The sequence below is a fragment of the Danio rerio genome, chromosome 4, assembly GCF_049306965.1.
Source record: "Danio rerio strain Tuebingen ecotype United States chromosome 4, GRCz12tu, whole genome shotgun sequence".
NCBI classification, from domain to species: Eukaryota; Metazoa; Chordata; class Actinopteri; order Cypriniformes; family Danionidae; genus Danio; species Danio rerio.
Window position 1 is genome coordinate 74,479,233 of NC_133179.1, and position 14,086 is coordinate 74,493,318.

The window sequence follows — 14,086 nt, forward strand, 5'->3', positions numbered from 1 at the left end:
TCTCTAGCTCACTAGTCATATATAACTCTAAACTGAATGCTCATTACCCTGTTGAAAAATCCAGCTTAGAGGGGTTTTGGCCATTTCCAGGCTGGTTTCCAGCCATTTCCAGCCTGGTCTTAGTTGGTCAGGCTGAAAAATGTCCAGCCAAATCCAGCTAAAACCAGCTTGACCAGCCTGGTTTAAGCTGGACATAGCTGGTTTTGGCTGGACAACCAGCTTGGCTAGGCTGGTCAAGCTGGTTTTAGCTGGTCATCTCCCAGCCTGACCAGCTAAGACCAGACTGGAAATGACTAAAACCCCTCTAAAACCAGCCAACCAGCCTAGGCTGGTTTAAGCTGGATTTTTCAGCAGGGTACTAACTCTTTAATACTATAATTTACATAAAATAAGATTGATGTATTGCATTACATCAAAACAAAATGGCCAAAGAGTTGTTTTAATTGAGCCTGCGTTTCTAAAAGCTTCTTTTCTGACCTCTTCCAGTGTCTAAATTGGTGTTTCCTATTAACTGATCGATGTGGATGTCATTTAATAACAGAAAATACCCGCATAATATAACTAAACTATCGGAAAGGTTAGAAAGAGCTTTACTCTGTAAATTCTGTGACAATTAAACCATTTAATTATGCTTAGGAAACTATGAAATTGCATAGCTGGACTGGAGTCAGCATGTCAAACATGTAACCTAACCTCCTAAAGCAGAAACGCGACGCACACGTATGACGTCACACCGCAAAGCCAAAACAAACCTGTTCAGAGTGCACTGTATGCACTTCAGAGGAATTTGAGGTTGCAGCGATTTTGGGGCTACTAATGAAAGAACATCTAAGCAAAACTTGAACTGATTGTGTTGACGCCATTTAAACTGTAAACAGTTTGTTAAAAGCGCTGAAATAAAAAGCATATATATCAGAATAAACGATAGCTGAATTACACTGTGTAATATTCTACGAGCTCTTGGAAGTTTTAGACAACAAAATATAAAGAGGACTTTTATTTTGACGCGGGCGTGTGACGCCGTGTGTGCGCCGCGCTCGTGCATTTGTTTTGATCTGGCTGAAGCGCGTGTGCTTCAGTGTTTCAGCTTTATATTAATATAGACCGTTTAATAGTTTAAATTGAGCGATGAATATTGGTTGAGTATACATTAGCGCTGAAATACATTCATTTACACCGCGTTCAACTTTTATAGCGCGTTGTATTTGTCCTCTTAGTTTTATCATTTACCGTTTGTCTAATCAAATTAGGTTTGTCATAAATGCTTGAATTCATCTTAATACACTGCCTTCTGTTTATATGGTTAACATTTATTCATGATGAAGAATTATTTAATAAGCTGCCCACGTGAAAAATATAAACAGTATAATGATTTTTCAATCGTACTATATATATATATATAACGGAGTTAAAATAATGGTTAAAATAATGGTTCAACTAGGAACACTCACTATTGGTTTTGGCATTACCTGAAGTCGCGTCCATCACAGTAGGGGGCGGTGCTACATAGCATAGTTCACCAGCAGCAGCAGCAGCAGTCCCGAGAAGTCTCTGCTGGTAAGCTGCTTTGGTGATCGCTTGTCTTATTAAATATTAATTAACATCGGCACTTGGGAACTTTGACACTCTGTTTAATTCACTTTTAGACACCAATATCATAAGAGCTGCAGACGAACTAAACCTATGGTGCTGTGTTTGTGTCAGGTATGTTTATTTACTATTTTGAGAATGTTCTGTGTTAGCAGTTGCACACATGCTATGCCATGAGTTGTATTTATCCTGCTCTGTCGGTCCTTTTCCCAAAAAAAAAAGCTAATTATTAGCCACTTGAGTTTACTGTGGTGTTGAAGTGATGTGATTCTGATGAGAAATGAAAAGAGACAGGTTGTTTTTATTGTCATGTATGTTTTATTTTCATTTATAACCGCTATACATCATAATGTCTAAGTTAAGAGGAAATGTAATTTACCAGCATGTCCGAGAAGCCATTGAGGTAAAGTTGGTTTATATTCACACATTCAGACATTCTCCTGAATAATATAATGTCAGAAAAGTATTCTTTGCTAATTCTCAATAGGGAAGTCATATTAGCAGCCAATGACTATCAAAGTACATCATTGTTCACAGTCAATTAAATAGTGCTAATGTTGTTTTAAAGTCGTACTTTACATGTGATTTTAGTCTGAATTTTCTGAAAATTCAGTCTGAAAATTCATTGCTGAATTTTGATAGCCATTGGCTGCTACTATAATCTCCCTATTTACAAGACTTTTTTATATCATTATATTATAAAGGAGAATGTCTGAATGTGTGACTATAAAACCAACCTCACCTCAGTATCTATGGTGCTGTGTTGAAAATGCAATATCAGGTGAATGAAAGCAAACATTTCTGAATCTTCAGCCGGGGTGAGGATTTTACAAAACTCTGGGTTCAGTAGCCACATGACCTCAGTGGAACTGGAGTTTTTAGGTGCGTTCGACACGAAGCATGTGATAGACGAGATGCTGATCACATGCTTTGAGGGCGGAGTTTAAATGGTGTAGTCATTTATTTATTTATTGCAATAACAACAAAAGATTTGCAGTACAAATAAAACAGCACACAGTATCTACAAACTGTAGTTCATCATTAAACAATACGGGAATTATAAATTGAATTTAAGTAGCCTGTATAGCAAACGCATGAGAAATATAGGGGGAAACGACAGGATGCATAAAAAGGAGATAATATCCATGAATAGGGTTATTTTGGACAATAAAGCATTTAAAAAAAGCATTTTAATCCAAAAACATTGAACAAAAGGAGCAAAATAAATGAGGCACACTCTAAGTGGAAATCAGTGTCACTCTTAACATTTCTGCAAAAACAGCTCGACAAGAAACACAATATAATTAATCATTCATTTTCTTTTTAGCTTAGTTCCTTTATTAATCAGGGGTCACCACAGCGGAATGAACCACCAACTCATCCAGCATGTGTTTTACACAGCGGATGCAGCTGCAACCCAGTACTGGGAAAATGAAATATTTTATAATCACATATTTTATATTTAATTAAATATTTTTTTACTTAATTTGTTTCAAAAATATTTCAAGCTCAATGGGTATAATTATTTTATTACAAGTTTGTAAGACCTATTTGAGTTAATACAGGTTGTTTACTAAAATACATCATTTAAATCATTTATGGGGCTGAAAGCAGTAAATAGTCTGTATGAAAATTGAATAAATAATAATAGCAGATTATTGATCAAAAGATGATACTGCAGTGAAGTATGTGTAGTCTTTTAATAAGCATGATGTGCGCAGGATAGAGAGGGGATGAAAAGTGAATTGTTTGTTTTGAAATTCGTGAATCGGAAGTTGTCCATTAATAAACCTGAAACACACGCGGTTGTTGTCATGCGATGAGCTCAACCAATCCGTGTCGTCATCACAGCTCCTGCTGTCGCTCTTCATATGCTGCACAGGCTGAAGCCTCCTTTCCACTGCACACGACAAGCGACAAGCGACAGACCGGAAGTCATTCATTTCCAATGGAGAGCAGTCCGGGAGCTGCGTGGAGTTCCGATCATCTCTGTATGCGGAAAATTCGGATCCCAATTGAGCTTCGGATCCGTTGAAATATTTGAACTCCTGCGACTAGACCGAATGCAACCTGCCGACCGGATATTATAGTGTTGTCCAAGCAGATCCGAGCGCGCGAGATGAGAAATAGGAGTTTATTTGGTTATTTTTTGAATTATAAAAAGTCTATATTAAAAAGAAAAACTTTTCTGTTCATAAATGTAAGTAAGAAAGTAATAAAAATATATATTTCAATGTTGTGTCCACATTCCCTCTAATATTTCTATGAGTTTCTAGTAATTATTCATCCATTAAACCATGTAAACGCACAGAGAATAAAGGCTCTTGCTTTTGCCCTCCTTTATTTCAGACACCGTGAGAATCAGCTTCTCCCCGTTGGTGCACGACAACACTGAAAATACTGTGCGGCTGCCACAAGGGGGCGAATTCCGACAGTCGTGTCCAAATGTCGTGTGCAGTGGAAAAGCGGCTTGAGTGAGTCGTCTGATCTCGGAGCGCTGTTGCGATACTTTGATGCCACATGTGACAGTCAGGTGGCGTCGGCGCAGCGTCAATCCGGACAACATTTCCTACCAGCATGCACCGCTTAAGACAGATTTCGATCGATCTGTGCAGCGCTGCATTAAGTCGAACGTGCTTTTTGCCTGGTGATGTCAGCGTGCTTTGTTTTTTCTTTCTGGTTGGCCAACACAGCTGAAATCACACCAAACGCTGAAGATATAATCGAGATGAATGCAGCTTTTTTTTATTAATGCTTGTATTAATAAAATTTGGATTAATAATTAATAATTTGGTAATAAAAATTAAAATTTAATAATTTGGATTAATAATTTAATTTGGAGAAAAACAAATGAAATAAGCTCATAAAAAGAGCAGGTTCTGTTGTGGGGTGTGCACTACCTACCATAGAAGAGATTGCACAGGATCCAATGCTGGACAAATTTGTTAGTATAATGAACCACGATAGTCATCCCCTTTTTGATACAGTCCAAGCGTGTGCAAGCTCTTTTAGTACAAGATTAATTTAACCCCGGTGCTACAGAGAAAGATACAGGAAGTCTTTTTTACCAACAGTGATCAGATTGTATAACCAAAGTCATAGCAGATGAATTGTGCTGAACCTGAATTAGATATTAGATATGGACAAGTGTTTACTCGTTGTTTTTGGAACCAAGGTGTGCAGTATGAAATGTAATCTTATTATTGTTCCTATATGCATGTAACTTATTTATCTATTTTTAGTATGGAGAGCTCTGCTGTGACATGTGAATTTCCCTCCGGGGATTTATAAAGTCAAAACTAAACTAATCAAAATTGTTTTATTTAACAGCTGTAGTAGCTTAGTTTAGTTGCTTTGAAGACACTGACAGCTAGTCATGGATGGAGCCTGATTGAGACACAGACAGAGGTTTAGTGTTGATTTCTTCTTGTTTGTGTTGATTCTTCTCCTCTTAAACAGACAGAGAAACTCCTGCTGAAGCGACTGAGCTCCACTATTATAAAGATGGCCTTTATTAAAGAGGAGACTGAAGACCTGAAGATTGAGCAAGTGTTCACATTGAAAAGAGAAGATCACGAGGAGCAAACAGGTTGGCTTTCATCAGCTCAGCTCAGTCATTTGCACCTTGATGTCAAAAATGACCTTAAATTGAGATTGATGTTGAAAAACTTAAAAAGGCCTTGTCGTCCATTTGACATGCACACAAAGGGGCCTGTTTCAGAAAGGAGGTTAAGCGAAAACTGAGTATGTTAACCCTGAAATGAGAGAAACTCTGGGTTTTCAGTTTCAGAGTGGCAGGTTTGTTAAACTGGAGAAAGCAGGGTAAGTCAAGCCTGTTTCTGAAAGAGAGGTCACTTTAACTCAGAGTCAGTTACTGTGAACCTAACCTGGTCAGGAGCAGGTTTTATTCTCTAAACTCTTGAGTTTCTGTCGGTCTCCTCCCCTTTATTAAAGATGAAGCAGTATTTCTTACCTTAGCCTTACATTTTCATCACCTATTTTAATGCACTTTTGGAGATGCGCATAAAAACGGTTGATGGAAACGTCATGATGCACATAACTTTTGAAAATAGGCATAAAAACACTTGCACATAATAATAAACTGTGTATTCGATAAGAAAAAATGCGCGTAAACTACTATAGAAACACTTTTACCGAACAAATTCCAGTATGTGCATTAAAAAGGTTTGTTATAATAAGAGATCATGTGATGATGAAAATGTGAATGGACAAACCAGCACACTGTAACGCATCTGAAATGTTGTTTTGGTTATTATATATCACCATAACTGTTTTATTATTGTTATTATAGACTATTATTAATTACCTCCAGACTCCAGATGCTCTGGAGCGTCGAGAGCTGTTCTCCGCATCTCATGTCTTCAAACACCACCACGCATTCATTGTGTGTCGGCATTGTCCTCTGAGGTGAAAGTCATTTAATAAATAAGGAAAATATTGATGCAGCTTCTTCTACCGCAGTATATTCTGTCTTTACTGTGCGTATTTGGCGTATACCTGTGAACATTGAGATGTGAAAATAAGGGATATGACCACCATAATAAGTTACTACATAAATGACTAAATATGTTCATTTGGATTTGTTTCACTGTAAATGAATAGTTAAATGGTCAGTAATATGTTTGATTATTATTATTAACAAAAAAAAAGAGTAAACATCAGCAGCAAATACATTAGCAAACAGTTCAGCTTATTAAAATCAATAACTAATATAATGAAATATAATCAAGCTATCAATCTATTAACCGTTTCTCCACTGTATAACTTACACGTTCTCATTAAAGAGCAGCGAATGAGTCTCTTATTTATTTAGATTTTTTTGTTTAAATTAAATAACAGAAGTGTCACTTTAAAAATGCACACATCTAACTTTATCATGAAAGCATTCGACTGCTTTCCAAACTGTTTATGCTCATTTAAGACGAAATTAGTTGTGTTTTGGATAAAAAACTACCAAGATGGACATCTTTAGATGTTAATATTATTAATAATGTGTATATGTCTGTTTAAACACGCACCCAAAACCCAGACTTTTGCTCCGCTTCAAATCGCGAGTATCGGTTTGGGAAACAGCGTCTGTTTATCACTATGGAGCGCGTCAGCTGACAGTCACGCACCGCTATATGACTGTTGATTACCGTAAAGTGGCTGTAGGTATTACATTTTCAGCCGGTGTGCTTAATGACGACAGGGAAGCACAGTGGTCCACAGTAAAACACCTAATAGTTGAATAATTTAGTATGTGTGAAACAGGAGAGAAATGACAGTCTGCGTGATTTATTAGCTTATTACGGTTGTTCAGCTACAGACGCTTACGTCGGCGCTGTCATTACGCGGTTGTCGAGGTGAGGTTCAAAATGCAAATATGGGAAAGTGTAAATTTAATAATGTGACAATGAGGCAATGTGTATATTCTGCAAATAGACCTTTTCGTTAGGGACCATGGGCCTAAAAGCTGCCGAGTCTCACATGAAAGGTGGAAAGCAGCAGCGGTAACTTGCGTTGCAGCAGCTAACGTTAGTCATAGCGGGTCCAGGGTAATCCCTGCATTGTTTGCAGCTAGACCTAACAGTGTTACTAGTTCAGACTAGAGCAGAAGATTCTGGCCAGAACCCGAGGGGTTCGGGTGGGTTCGGACTTAATTTCTTATCATTTTAGACAGGGCCGGGCTTGGGTTTGCGCAGTAAATGAACAGTCATGTGATGCATTTCAGTTAGCTCGAGAAAGTAATCCAAACGTTTGTTACATTAAAATCCATCCCTGCTGAGGTGAAACAAATGATGACGGAGAAGTCAAAAAGAGCGGTACAAAGAAGTGGGAATGATGGACACTTCACGCACCCAACGACTGCAGCTTTGCTCACGTAGCGGGAGGGGCGGAGCTATAGGGTTAAGTTAAAGTTTTTAATCTCTCTGTAAATCAATCCAGAGTTCAAGTTTCTACTTCGAGTTGGTTGAACCTCCTTACTGAAACATGCCTGATGTGATTTATTTCCAGGGTGTCCGCGGGGTCTTAAAGTATTAAAAGTTGATAAATCAAATAAAGGTTTTTAAAAGTCTCAATCCTGTTTTTACGGGGTCTTAAATTTATGTTCAAGTGTTGTCCAAAGCGTTTGACTCCAAAAAAAAGTATAAATGTATTTATTTTCCTCCTCTGTGGGGGTGATGTCAAGTAATTTGCGTCAAACGGGGGGAAGTGATGTGACACTCTCTACATGTAGTGAAACCAGCATGGCCCTGGGGCTATAGCAAATCCAAGGACCCCCTTTTATTTTTTTCCTCAATTTCTGTTTGATGGAGAGCAGATCAGGAAAATATAAAGCTTAAGGGGCTAATAATATTGTCCTCAAAATGGTGTTGTGGACAAAAGGAGTTTATTTTAATTACTTTTGTGTATTTATTTATTTTTTACAAAAATGTTTAGACTAACAACAGATTATTCAATCTTTTTCTCTTGTTTGACACCATATACTGACCAGGCATACTTCTTTTTTACTGTGCTGCACACTTTTTAGAAGGAACTGCTGACAAGAGGGAAATAGCTAAACAAGAATAACTATAGGGCAGAGGCCCTTGTTCCAGACTGCTGGCTAATACAAAGTCTGGACATGTCACAAGATGCATGATGCTTGTAGAAGTTGTGAAATATGTTGAAGATGCACTTCACTGTTCAGTTCTGGTATGCAGAGAAGGGTTGCAGAAAGAGGAAGTATGTCTGGGGTACAAGAGTCAAAGGACTGCAGAATGACTGATCAGTGATGTTACAGCAGAACTCCACCTGTTGATATCAGTTCTGTATATATGCTGGAGTCAGGGAAATGCAGGTTATTAGTGAACCTCTTGAATGTAATTCTCGTATTGCATTGGGGTAACATAACCCAGAGCTCTGTCCTCCAATTATTCATTTGTATCTAATGAATTACTAATATTTTTGGCATTGAAGAAAACCCTCTCCTGACCTTTTCTTATTGAACACGCGTGTAATTGGCTTGATATTCCAACAGTGTCTAAAAAATTAAAAACTGCTTTTATTATAGCCAAAATAAATTATCAGACATGCTGTGAACATTTCCTTGCTCTGTTACACATCATTAGGGATATTTGAAAAAGGAAAAAAATCCAAAGGGGGGCGAATAATTCTGACTTTGACTATATAATTGTTGTTGTTTAGTATTATTAATGATAATAATTCACTAATTAATATCGTCTAATTTTCCATCATTTGATTTATAGTTGATTATTATATATTTTTCTATTTTATTAAAATAGGGCTGCAAGTAGGCTATACCAAATTAAGTGATGACGTGAAACAAAGTTTATAGATAAAACAGGCTGCAAAAATCGGCAAAACAAAAAGCATTTGCAATAATTCCTGCATTATTCCTTTATAATAAATCCATTAAATAAGGGTTTAGCTTTAAAATGTTTCTGTAGAACTTTAGCTGACTATAAACCCCTAATAATATACTATCTTTAATATCCACGCTTCTAATATTCAAAATATTGTGGTATATTATGAGTTGCAGGCTAGCATCCTTTTATTCAATTTTTTTTTTGCATCAGATTTCAGATGTATAACCAGATGAAAGCTAGTGCCAATATTTAATTCCTCCATATCACTGTCAATTTCATTTTAAGGGGCAAAGTGCACATTAATAAAGTTTGCTTTCTAACTGGTTCAGTTAGGCTTACTCTAAAGAAATACATAGCCTACTCCACAACGACGGACATTTTGATTACTGCTTTTGATAACTTCTGCTGTGGGCATGCGCTGGTTTCTTGAGTCCAGCTGTAACAGCCGCATGTCAGAGACTTCACTTCAGCTATCAGTCCATTCAGTATCATTCCGCCTATCCCAGCTTCTGTTACTACATGTGCAAGTTAATCAACGATGAAGACTGTGAGAGCCTACCTCTGGCTGGACGGTTCTCACGGTAGTGCTGAAATAAGGGAGTGTCCTGGGAAAATTGGGACATCTGATCACCCTTATGGGTGACTAAAACAGGGCTAGTCAATATTCTGATTGGGCTACAGCCTCTCTGAGCCACAGTTCAGAGCACTTTGAGCGCCGGTGTCACTGTTTTTAAACAACAGCAGGAATACTTCACATTATTGACGAGGGAAAGCATAACGCAAAGAAGCGTTTCTGCATCATAGCGCAAATTAATAGCCAATCAAGGGCCCCCTTCTTCCATGTGCCCTGAGGCTTCAGCCCTACCTAGCCCTGTGCAGCCCCTGTGTCAAACTTGGCCCGCGAGGCAATTTGTTCCTGCGAATAACAGCAGCTATAGTTATAAAGTGACGTATATTTGTTTAATACAGGGCGTATTGTTCAGAGCGTGAGTCACCTGACATTTAGCGAGTGAGTGGTGCGAGCAGCTGAAAACATTTGGATGCTTTGAAAGCTTATCAACGCCATGTTTCTGTTGCGTAACTGCTGCAACTAAAAGTTTTGCCACCTGTGCGCTAGTTTAAAGTTCCAAACTTATAGCTACACCAAGGCTAATAAGCACACACACTGGACTAACTATAGCAGCGGGCCGTTCACATATCACAACTTTCCATGGGCAAATTAGAATGTATACCAATATGCGCGCACCGAGTAGAAAACATCACGCTGTAGCGGTGAGAGTTGTGTGGCTTTAAGTGCGATGTAAACAAAAGATACGTCAGACGAATTATTACAAATTGCATATTATGATTATGTCTGTACGAACGCAGATAATAACAACCGTTAATTTAAATACTTACCTAATATATCGCTTAATTTTACATTAGATTTGCTGTTGTTTCATCACTCATATTGTCCTATCTCACTTGGGATACTTCATGAACTGGCCCCCATGACAAACTAATTGAATAGCCCTGCTACAGAATGAAACTGACGGCAAAATGGGAGAATGCAAGTTTGCAAACTCTTGGTTGGAGAAAGCCAAGATTAAACAGTGGCTGAAAACAACAACGTGATTTATTCTTTCAAGGTTTGCTTAACTAAGTTTTGTTGCTCAATTCAACTCTACAACTGTTTATTAGCAACAGTCAGTGTCCCTGCAGGATTTGGCCCCAACTTGCCTCAGCACACCTGCCTGGGTGTTTCAAGAACACCTAGTAAGACCTTGATTAGCTTGTTTAGGTGTTTGAGGGTTGGAGCTAAAATCTGCAGGACACCGGACCTCCAGGAACCAGTTTGGTGACCCCAGATTTAGACTTACTTCATTTAACTAGCATCATCATATCTGAAATCTGATCTGTTCAAAGCTTCAGCAATTTCTTTGCTGTTCCAGGGATCTTCTGAGCCAATTTTGGGAACAATCTGACAGGTTTGAAGATATTATGAACAAATGGTGGCATCTGTACAGCATGTTTAAATGTAATATATTAAAAGTGTTCGGTTTGGGGATTAAAATGTACATCGTAAGACAAAGGATCCAATAGGAAAACAAAATATTAGATAACAATACCTGCATTTGTTATATTCATCTTAGATCTGACACTTTTAAAAGAGGAGATTCAAGAGCTGAATGATGTCAAGGAAGAGGAAGACCCGAAGGCTCAAAACACACCACAGAAACATTTCAAACGCCACTATTGTGGAAGAGGTTTCACTGAAAAGCGAAACCTTACAGTTCACTCAAGAGTTCACACTGGAGAGACGCGCTTCTCCTGCAAAAAGTGTGGGGAAAGCTTCAATAAGAAAGACCTATTCGAAAAGCACAAGGAAATCCATTTGGCTGTTATTTGCCGTCATTGTGGACGGCAGTTTACACAAAAATACATTAAAACCCACATGAGAATTCACACCGGGGAGAGACCTTTCAGATGTGGTCAATGCGGAAAGAGTTTCGCTCAGAGGAGCACTCTTGACACACACGTGATAACCCACACTGGAGAGAGACCGTACGCTTGCTCTCACTGCGGAAACGGCTTTACCACGAAGGCATCACTAGATTGCCACATGAGGATTCACACCGGAGAGAAGCCTTTCACCTGCGAACAGTGTGGAAAGAGCTTTAGCGAAAAGGGAAGCCTAACAATCCACATGAGATTTCACACTGGAGAGAGACCTTTCGTTTGCTATCAGTGTGGAAAGGGCTTCGTTATTAAAGGAAACCTCGACAGGCACATGATCGTTCACAGTGGAGAGAAACCGTACTCCTGCCCTCAGTGTGGAAAGGGTTTTAAACATAAAGCAAGGATAGGTGTCCACATGATGATTCACAGCGGAGAGAAGCCTTTCGCATGTGATCAGTGTGGAAAGAGCTTCAGCACCAAAGTACATCTTGAATCTCACAAGAGGGTTCATTTGAAAGACAACCGTGTAAAGTGCCATCAGTGTGGGATGAGTTTCCCAGACGGCAGTCAGCTTAAAGATCATGTCCAAACTCACATCGGACAGAAACCTTTTATGTGCCCTGAGTGTGGAAGATCTTGCTCGAAAAAGCCGAGCCTCAAGATTCACATGAGGAGTCACGCCGCAGAGAAGCCTTTCACCTGCAAACAGTGCGGGAAGAGTTATTGTGTTAGAGGGGTGCTTAACGTCCACATGAGGATTCACACTGGGGAGAAACCTTACACTTGCAAACAGTGCGGGAAGAGTTTCTTATATCAGTCAGACCTGAAACGTCATTCGAAAACTCATTCTGGACAGGAAGATTAAAGCTGTGGTCACACTAGAGCAGTGGTAGGCAAACTCTGTCCTGGAGGGCCGGTGTCCTGCAGATTTTAGCTCATGCTAGCAGCGTTGTTGAGGTAAGTTGGTTTCTAGAAAGCCTAGTAAGAGCTTGATTAGCTAGCCCAGGTGTGTCTGATTAGGGTTGGAACTGAACTTTGCAGGACACCGGCCCTACAGGACCAAGTTTGGACATGCCTGCACTAGAGCAAGGGTTCTCAATCTAGGTCCTGCAGATTTTAGCTCTAATCTTAATCTGACACACCTGGACTGGATAATTAAGCTCTTACTAGGCTTTCTAGAAACATCCTTGCAGGTGTGTCGAGGCAAGTTGGAGCTAAAATCTGCAGGACACCGGCCCTCCAGGACCGAATTTGGACCGCCCTGGCCTAGGTCATATGATGACTTCAGTGCAATGGTCTTAAACTCAATTCCAGTAGCTCTGCACAGTTTAGCTTCAACCACCCCCAACTCAAACCTGCATAATAGTCTCTAGTAGTCTTGAGAACCTTGATTATTTGAATTAGCTGTGTCTGATTAGGGTTGGAGCAAAACTGTGCAGAGCTGCGGCCGTCCAGGAATTGAGTTTGAGACCATTGCCTTGGTGTCCTTTCTCTTCAGAGTTTGCTGTTGCTTTTTCTGTATGCCAAATGATTTTTTTCCTTAATCTTTTCCCGCCCATCGAAGAGGCACCGGACCTTTAAGACCGAGTTTGAGAACCCCTGCACTAGAGTTTGAGAGTGCTTGATCCTGTGGGCCAGCCTGAACACCTGCCAGTGCCCTGCTCACACCTGCAGCTTCTCCACGATGAACGTCCAGTGTTTTTTAGCCTCTGATGCCTGGACTGCAGCTCTACACAAAAAGTTTGGCCAGAGGAGATGTGGTCATACCCAACTGTTCCTTCACTTTAGTCAATTGGTGAAGTTCTGTTCCTCCACTGCCACCACTGGCTTGCTTGGTTTAAGACTTGTTGATCTGCGGATTGGATTTGCTCTTCAGTGTTTGGACTTTCAGCAGTGAAATTTAAACCACACTTGTCGAAACTTGTCGCACAAGCTTGTGTTTCAGGTCTGACACATTCGTGTTCGTATAAATGGAAGTCTGTTGGGTGAAAAGTGCAGTGTGGCCACGGCTCAAGGGTCCGTATATCCTGAACCAATGCAAGGACCAAAATGTCATTTGTGTATCTCACAGGTGTGACAGTTTAGCTTTAACTTCAATCACCCGTCACACTTCCGTAGGAACTGTGGGACACGCTACATAAAGATTAAGTCACTGACGTTACATTACAGTGTTCATGTTGATGGAATTGAAATATTAAATGCAAAAATCTTGAAAAGAATATGTGAGGACAATTCAATTCACAATTCATGCTATTAGCAAACCATTAAATAACGCTATTAGCTTAATAAATGCTTCTCAATAGTAAAGTAGTAGTTGGGTTTAGGATTTGAGTAGGATTAGGGATTTGGTATAAAATAATACTCTATTAAATACCAGTTAATATTGCTGGAATAAGCTAGTAGTGATTATCATTAATTGTGACTTAAGCTAAAGTGTTAGCGAATGTGTTTTAAACACTCTAGAAACAAGATAAGTAGGATTTACTGGTTCCTTCATTAAAGATTTACATCACAGAAAAGGTTTAATTCTTCATGTTTGACGCTGCTAATGGACGAAAACAGTGCATTTTAATCTGTCCAAATCATTCATACAGTAGTTAATAGGAGCCAGTAATTCACTTATTATAGACTGATTTCATGAAGCCGCCATTTTAAAAGCGAAATCGAGGCTGCGGTGGAAGAAA

The 14,086-nt window shown here is 39.2% G+C and overlaps 1 protein-coding gene across 8 annotated transcripts; it reads left to right on the forward strand.

The window, feature by feature from the left end:
• Positions 1-1,022: 1,022 nt before the first annotated feature.
• Positions 1,023-13,621, forward strand: LOC110439379 (uncharacterized). 8 transcript variants are annotated; one of them, XM_073948459.1, is made up of 5 exons: positions 1,023-1,557; positions 1,647-1,704; positions 3,940-4,064; positions 5,050-5,179; positions 11,096-13,621. In XM_073948459.1, exons 4-5 carry the CDS (start codon positions 5,095-5,097, stop codon positions 12,265-12,267), a joined length of 1,257 nt encoding a protein of 418 aa, XP_073804560.1. In that variant the 5' UTR covers positions 1,023-1,557; positions 1,647-1,704; positions 3,940-4,064; positions 5,050-5,094; the 3' UTR covers positions 12,268-13,621. The 8 variants fall into 8 exon arrangements, with proteins under 8 accessions (XP_073804560.1, XP_073804558.1, XP_073804557.1 ...); XM_073948457.1 differs by lacking the exon at positions 3,940-4,064 and having other exon boundaries at positions 11,096-12,291; positions 12,444-13,621; XM_073948456.1 differs by lacking the exon at positions 3,940-4,064 and having other exon boundaries at positions 11,096-12,291; positions 12,630-13,621.
• Positions 13,622-14,086: the final 465 nt, after the last annotated feature.